This window comes from Chinchilla lanigera, unplaced genomic scaffold (genome assembly GCF_000276665.1).
Source record: "Chinchilla lanigera isolate Chin_1 unplaced genomic scaffold, ChiLan1.0 scaffold00048, whole genome shotgun sequence".
Taxonomy (NCBI): Eukaryota; Metazoa; Chordata; class Mammalia; order Rodentia; family Chinchillidae; genus Chinchilla; species Chinchilla lanigera.
In genome coordinates this window covers 12,074,160-12,082,858 of record NW_004955449.1, presented here as the reverse complement: position 1 = coordinate 12,082,858, position 8,699 = coordinate 12,074,160, and the positions used below count along the sequence as shown (strand labels likewise).

Here is an 8,699-nt window from a genome sequence, read left to right as displayed (position 1 = left end):
AGAGAGAGAAGAAAATATGAGAAGAATATCCAAGCAGTTTGGGTTTTGTTCATGAACTCTCTGTCTACACCTATGTCTTCAAGATTTCTACCTACTTTCTCTTCCAGCAGAGTGAGTGTTTGTATTTTAATATTTAGATCTTTGATCCATTTTGAGTTTAGTTTAGTGCCTGGTGATAGACCTGGGTCTAGTTTTAGTCTTCAGCATATAGAAAGCCAGTTTTTTCAGCACCATTCGTTGGAGAAGCTGTCTTCCAGTGAACATGTTTGGCTCCTTTGTCAAAGATAAGGTGGCTGAATGTATTTGTAGTTGTGTCTGCATCTTCTAATCTATTCCACTATTCCTCAGGTCTGTTTTTGGCCAATATCATGTTGATTTTATCACAGTATCTTTGTTGTATAATTTCAAGTCAGGGATTGTAATGCCTCCTGCCTTGCCTTTGTTGTCCAGAACTGCTTTTGTTATTCTACTTCTCTTCTGGTTCCAAATGAATTTTAGGAACCTTTTTAACTTCTGTGAGGTATGTTAATGGTGTTTTGATTAGGATTACATTAAATCTGTATAATGGTTTTGGGAGTATGGCCAGTTTCACTATGTTGGTTCTTCCTATCCATGAGCAAGGGATATCTTTCCATTTCCTGATGTCCTCTTTGATCTCCTCTTTCAGAGTACTGTAATTTTCAGTGTATAGGTCTTTTACTTCTTTTGTCAGGTTGCTTCCTAAGTATTTCATTTTTTGGGTATGTTATATGAAGGGTGTGGTTGCCCTGATTTCTCTCTTAGTGACTGCATGGGAAATACTTCAAAGAATCAACAACTGGGGCCTCATCTTATTAAAAAGCTTTTGCTCATCAAAAGAAATTACAGAGTGAAAAGACAACCCACAGATTGGGAAAAAATTTAGCCAACTCTTTCTCAGAGAAAACACTTCTATCTAGAACATATAAATAACAGAAAAGAAACCACTCCCCCCAAGTTCAAAGACCCAATAAAAAATTGGCACCAGAAACAAATATACTTTTCAGATGAAGAAATGCAAATGGCAAACAAATATATGGAAAAATATTCAACATCGCTAGTCTTTTGGAGATGCAAATTAAACAACATTCAGAGTTCATCTCACTCCAAAAAGAATAACTATCATCAAGAAATTAACCAACAACAAATGCTGCGAGGGTAGTGGTGAAAAGGAACCACTTCTCACTTTTAGTGGGAGTGTAGACTGGTGCAACCATTGTGTAAATCAGTAAGGAGATTCCTCAAAAAGCTAGGATTAGAGGTCCCATCAGACTCAGCCATTCCCCTCTGGGTATCCTCCCAGAAGAATTGAAAACATCATACCACCGCAATATATGTGCACTCATGTTTGTAGCAGCACAATTTGTAATAGCTAAATCCTGGAAACAACCCAAATGCCCATCCACTGATGAATGGATAAAAAAATGTGGTATTTTTATATAATGGAGTACTACTTAGCCATAAAGAATGATAAACTTGAGTTGCAGCTTGAGACCATATTCATAAGTGAAATGAATCACTATCACATATGTAAACATTGTATTGCCTTCCTAGTGTGAGAAACTGAAAGAGTAAATAAGGTCTAAATGTAAAATAGATATTGTGAAATGGGAAGAAATTGCTAAAAAAGGAAAAAGCAATTGTGAGGGGGGAAAGGAGAAAGGAAGGAAGGAAGGTAAAAGACAGAAAAAGTCCAGTTAGTTACACTATTAGTGTCTCTTAGTTCACAGAAGAGGAAGTTTTACACTTATATCGATTGGAGAATTTTTTATGCCTGTATTTTATACTCTGAGTAACTACTTTTAAGATAATAATATGCAATATATTAACTATTGTTATTCTCTTATCATCTTGTCATGACATTTAGTTTTACCTTTTTTTCCATTAAAAGGACCAAGAAGGACTATAGACTAAACATTCTCTCAAGACTTTCCAGCTAATTTCTAAAAATGAAGCATATGCACATGGAATTGGTAAATGAAAAATCCCAAAGTGCATGATGAATACTATTGTAAAATGAGATCAAAATTGATACAAGAAGTTAGAAATAACCTTGACGTTTCTCTGTCCCTCATTTCTCACATAAGTTCTCAAATTACATCCATGTTCACTAAGATTTATATTTGGAATCTATTCGTTTCTCTTCATACCTTCTGCATGCTCTTTGGTTCTGGCCTTCATTTCCTAACCAAAATTATGTACTGTCCTTCTAACTTGTTTGTGTTCCCACCGTAGGTCCGTGGCTGCTCATCTCTCTTATCTGTTTATACACTTCATGGTCTAACAGTGTTGTACAGTATTTACCATTGTTTGAATGTGACTTACTCAGGATCCTTTCAGTTATTACAGGGAGATTCCTTTGATCTTTATACCATGATAGGATGCCTGTTCTAGCTTTCATACTCTATCATAACAAAACACACTCATTTACCTCCTTTATGTACAGACAAGTTTGGTTGCTTGTCAAGGAGTCTCTCGCACCTATTGAGTATCTAACAGGTTGAAGATGGTTGATATTTTCGGTAGGAAAGAATGAGTACAGAAAGAGAGATGATGTAGCATAGTTTAGGAAGGACTTACTGAAAAAATAGGTCTTGAAAGATGAATACTTATTTTGATTAAAAAATGAAGGTAAATACTTAGAGCTGAACTATCTTTTTCTCCTTGTATCTTTTGCTCAGGCGTGTGAGGTATACATGCAGCCAAAATACTATGTCCTATATCTGCACTTCTGCATTTAGAGGCAGTAATTTCTCTAGATAGTGTGGGTCAGCTTATTAAAGAAGCATTCTTTCTTGTGTGTATATGCATATCGTTTTTCCCTTTCTTTCTTTTCTCTTTTCCCTCATTGCAGTTCTTTCCTTTTGAGCAATTTCTTTCGCTTTCACTATATCTATTGTACTTTTTGGATCTTATTTACTTTCAGTTTCTTACACTAGGCAGATAACACAGTGTTTATACATGCAATTCTGATTTATTTCACTTGTCTCTTTAAAATAAAATAAAAAGAGAAGCATAATTTCTTAAGACTCAGTATGACCAGCCTGCATGATAATACATATGATACTCATCAAATGTGAGTAGGGGAAGGATGATACTGGTTTCTTATTTGTTTACTTTTTGCTCAAATATTTCCTGTACAGCACTTTAGCTATAATGAAAGTTCAATTAGTTTATTTTACAGGCATATAAATAAAGTATTCAGAGCATTACTAATTCAGGATCTACCTAAATGTGAGGGCTATTATAAGGTTAGGGTACTTTGAGTCCTAATTTTGAATTAACTCATTAATTAACTATAATTTTAGTCTATTTTGGCTTTATTGCTAAAACATATCATAAACAGAAAGCTTTTCAATTATAATTTTAGTTCTTTAATTCAGACATGTTACTAGTCTTAAAAATTTTCCTAACTGTTTTGTCATGGTAAAAGGAATCATAACTAGAATTTTGATGGTTAGGATATAATAAGAATTCATAATAAAATGCTAATAATTTTTACATAGGTTTCATTATAGATTTATAATTCAGTCTTGGAATTTAATAATAGCATATATTATTTTGCATTTCCAACTTCAGAAGATTTAAATAAAAATATAAAAGATATTTTTACTTGGAGCGTGTTGGCCTGATGAATATGAAATAAAGATAATGTTTCTAAATATTAAGTAGTGAATAAATATTTTCCAATTTACTGTTATATACAATTATCAACAGTTGCCAGAGTAAATATTCTTCATCTTTAGGCACTTCTAATTTAAATGCATTGGATAAGAAATAATACACATGGTGTGGAAGAAAGTCTTTTAAAAGGGAGTACAATTTTACTTGTTAAGTCATGTTGCTGCAGCTTAGTAATGTATGGAGAAAGCTTTCTAATGACAGAATTAACATGTTAATATGCTATTTGCAGCAGACATATTGGGTACTTAATTAAATAGAGTATCACTTATTTTTAAAGGACTGATTAAAAAAATCAAAGTCTTTTTGGCAAGTGAAATCTCGATAGTAGAAGAAGAAGGTAACCTGAAGGGTGTGACTGATTCTGTTTGGCTGATGCAGAATTGCTCTAAGCAGTAAGCTTACTGTTTCCAGACAGCGCTAGCAGCATCAGCAAACACAACTGTGTCAGCCTGTTAGTACGGGTATTTGTAACGGCACGGGGAGATCATAAATAGTACATAAGATCTTGTATCTTGATGATGGCTTAAACAGATGCTGGTGCACAGATTTGCTGTTTGATAATTTCTGCACTAGCCCTGAAGATGCTGAGAGATAGAGATGGCTGTGCTTATCTTTTGTAAGACAGGAAATGCAATCTTTAGGGGTTTCTGGAAATAGAAAGGTCATGCAGTCTGGATCCTGTGAGCCTTTTCAATCTCTAAGTCATCAGGTATGACCTTGTGGATTCTGATGATACTATTAGAATGTAGGATTATTGCTTTTGTTAGTTTTCAGTAATTTATTATATATTATTAAGTAATATAATGGTTTATTATCAGATTTTCCTTTTGATATTTTAAAAAGTAATATAATAATGGGCAGCAGCTAAATTATATGAATTTTAGAAAAATGTGTGTGTGTTTGGGCTTTGTGTTTACTTTAGTTTTAGAAAAGGAAGAGTAAAGGAAGAAATTCTTTGTATGATTAATATCAAGGGTTTTGGGCTATTTAGGTTTTTCTAGATTAAGCCTGATTTGTCAAAGTGCATCTTTTGCTTCAAGTGATAAAATAACATAAATTGATCAAACTGATAAAAATATAGTATTATGGCTGTTTACAGATAGTGATGTATTAAAAAATTTTATCTGCAATTGCTTAAGCATAAAGAGTGGTGCTATTATTATTATAGTCCTCCACACAGCTAAAAAGTTTGCTAAGTGAAATCATGCTTATCAACATCTGAGATACAAGCTAATTTGCTGAAATGTACATTATAATATTTGAAGTGTTTTAAAAGACATATGACTTTAATAATTTCTGAGGTCTGTTGATGTACTGATGCTGTTGGTGCTTTTAAGATAGATCTAATGCTAAACTATTACTTATAGCTGAAAGAAGATTGTAAATCTGGGTTTCACAAAGAAAGCTTGTAACATTTAAGTATGTCTGAAGACATTTTTTTGATCCAGAGAGATTCACATTTACTTACTTTCATTTTCAAACTGAACAGACTTGACGTCACTAAAATGTGTTAACTATAGAGAGTAGAGACTCCTCACAGCAAAAAAATTTGTATATCCATTTTATCTTGAAACTGTGCTATGTTACACTATTTTGAACAATCAAGTTATAAGGATTTACCTTTGCTTTGTTAGAGCCTATTCTCAGAATTATGTTCATCAGTAAGAAACTACTTGTGTTTGGCATTCAGATTTTGAAAAAACCTAGATTTTATTTATCTTTTTAGATCACATCTTTCTCCTTCAGTGTTAGACAACTTACCAGCTATGTCCCAGTAAATAATCAAGGGGCATAGCTGATAAAAAATGTTTCAGGATTTCTCAATAGAAAGATGATGTTGCTTTCTTGATTCTGTAGCATGATTATTATTTAACGCCTCATCAGAGTGAACTGACGTGTATTAAAAATGAACACATTTAACAAAGTCTGAAACAGTAAATTGATTCCATTATGGGATAAATTTCTCCTTTTTAATTAAAAAAATTCTACCTACTGATATTGGCTATAATTTATATGTTAGCCAGGCTACTTAACCAGCTTATATTCTTATTAGCAGGGAAGACTGCCACATTCTTAAGCTTGATTAATTTTGGAATGATTTGAATATACCTTTAGTTGCTACAAAACCTGTGTAATCTGTTAGAATTTATTTCCAGTATTTGCATGTATTAGTCACCATGAGTACATTCTGTTTCTTGGCAATACTTCGGGATTCCTCTAGGCATTGGCTTCACAGCATTCTGCTGTTTTTCACTGTATTTATGACCTTTCAAAAGAACCAAACCGTAAAGATTTTTGGTTATTTTCTTTAGTGGTATTTAAATATGGATATCTCAATAATTTTCAAGGTGAAAAAAATTACTCTTAAAATTGCCATTTCTTTTACAAATCAGAGAAATTTCTCTCTGTTGCTCTGTCAAAGTACATTACATTATAAAGATTGGTTTGAGTATAGCAGACAATGAAATGTAATGGTAACCTTTCTTCCTATGCAAGATCATCTTGACCTTTTGAATGGTGAAACTGACCATAAACTTGCCTACTAGGAGTTGGTCATTTTCCCCCCTAAAATGTTGCCTCTCTTTATACTATTTTACAATCTATTTTATAATACAACATAAATTTCCAAAGATACATGGTTTATGAATGACTGGGAAATTCTTCAATTTGGTGAATATTACGAGTAAGCTGATTATTTGCATGATAATGCATTTGATATTGTAAGAAATAATAGAAAAGAAGTCATTTTCTGTTTTTAAGAAGATTACTAGAAAATATGTAAAATTAGTTCTGTTCACATTTTGAATTGACTTGTTGAAGGTGGTATGTGAGAACAATTTTACCTGAATCTATAATAGTTGAATCCTGGGAGGATTTTCATATAATTCCTTTTTACAACATAAATTTCTTGATATCAGAGAAATCAAAAGTTGGGACAAACTGCATAATTACAAATTATATAAATTTTTTGATAGATAACCACATTAAATTATTTTAGAATAAATAATTTGTTATATCAGGATGTCATAAACAGTGAATCAATGAAATAATGTTAACAGTAAAATAATTATTAAAATAACATTCGTGTTTTTTTAAAAGCCACTGTTATTGGTTTAGTTTTAGATTGATGGTAGATCTGGCCTGTTGACAGCAGACAGAAGCAGGAACTCCAAGAATCAGCCTAACATAGGGTTGTGACCAATCCACTTTAATTTCAGGTTAGGTATATAGAATTAAGTACGGAGATTGTGGAAGAGAGTTTTGACTTACAGAAATTAAATTTTAGAAATAAATATTAACAATGTGTTTGATGCTATGTTATTTGGGGGAACTTACAAATAATGTAGACCTGAAAGTATGTGTTGGATAGAAAATTCTATGATTGATCATGTGGTGAAAAGGGCCAGGGCAATATGTCAATTAAGGACTGGAGAAAAGGGATGGAAAAAACTAGAGTGGAAGTAAGTCTTAGCTGCTGGACTAAGTAAGTCTTAGCTGGTGGACAGCCGAGCACTACTCTGTTCTCTTTAGTACTTCTGTGTAGCAAGGAGATGAGTGGAACAGATGTAATCTTGTTTCTCCAGAATCTCAAATTAGGCATGCTGCCCAAAGTGTCTCCAAAGTGCCTGTTTTCTTGTATTAGAGCAATAGAGAATTGATTTGTAAATTCTTTGGTCTGTAACAGCTGGCTGCAGCAGGAGGTTGTATGGTGTGGGAGTTAAGTATTCAGACTGCCATATTCTTTGTGTTCAAACCTAACACTATGTACTAGCTGTATGACCTTGAGTCTGTTTCCTCATTTGTAACATGTAGATGGTAGTGGTACCTACCTTAAAGAGTTGTGAAGATTAAATGAGTTAATGTTTTATAGAACATTTTTGATAGTATGTAGCATATACCAAACACATTATTGTCAACATGATTGATGCACCTTATACATTTCAAAAGCCAGGACACGCTGTTGGCAGGCCTTTGTAACAATAATCATACTGTCCCTTACCTTATTTAATACAAATTGGGTACAAAATTTGCTGTAGTAAAATAAAGATAGTAATAAAAATGCAAAGAGCAACATACTACATCTGATTAGATTCTAACATTTACTAACAATAGAAATTGTGAATTGATAAAAAATTTTATTTTTAACTTTTATTGGATCTACTTATTGAGTAGATTTAACTTTATAGTATTCATCCCTTATTTGCATTCTGAAAATATAAAATGGAAAATTTCAATAATAAACAATTCATAAGTGTTAAATAGCTTTTATTATGCTAAATTGTTATAATTATTTTATTATTAGTTATTACTGTAAATCTCTTACTGCACATAATATAAAATTAATTTAATATTAAGTATGAATATATAGGAAAAACATGGCATAGGTAGGAAATAGTATAAACCACAGTTTCAGGCATCCACTTGGGGTCTTGGAACATATCCACCATGGTAAAGGTGACTGGTGTATTAGGATTCTATGTGTGTAGATCCTTTACTTTTCTATACTGTGCCAACTATAGTAATTCATTAATGACAGAAAGATTGTTATGCCTTTGGGCAAATTTAGCAGAAACTTCAGTTGGTTACAGTTTGAGATCAAAATTAAGGGGTAAAAATCAAGGTATAAGAAAATAATATCGTAGATTTAATGATCTAAGTTATTTTCATGGTCATTAAAATGCCTGGTACAAAAACTTTCACTGACAATAAAAATAATTTTTTAGCTAATTTTATTTGTTAGCGAGTACTTTTATTCTAGGTGAAAGCCTAAAATGAAAAATGCTGTAAATGCAATGCTATATATATATATATATATATATATATATATATATATATATAAATGTTTGAGAACTCTAGACCATATGATTCCAAGAATTTTCAGTGTCAAACCGGAAAGGTCCTCAGAGTACAACTGGACTATGTCATCAGTGTATAGGGAGGGAAACTGAGTCCTGGAGAGGAGGAGGGACTTGTCCTAAGTCAGGCTTGGTAGACTG

The 8,699-nt window shown here is 32.4% G+C and overlaps 1 protein-coding gene across 3 annotated transcripts in view; it reads left to right on the top strand.

The window, feature by feature from the left end:
- The window catches only part of Slc4a10 (solute carrier family 4, sodium bicarbonate transporter, member 10), a 280,912-nt gene that overhangs the window by 77,123 nt on the left and 195,090 nt on the right, over window positions 1-8,699 (top strand). For 2 of the 3 annotated variants that reach the window (XM_005393329.2, XM_005393323.2), the window contains exon 1: window positions 4,161-4,411. The exons of the other annotated variant lie outside the window; for it this stretch is intronic. In XM_005393329.2, coding sequence (XP_005393386.1) covers window positions 4,331-4,411 — 81 coding nt within the window. In that variant the 5' untranslated portion in view covers window positions 4,161-4,330. Of the gene's footprint in view, window positions 1-4,160; window positions 4,412-8,699 lie in introns of those variants that run through there. 3 annotated transcript variants of the gene reach the window in all.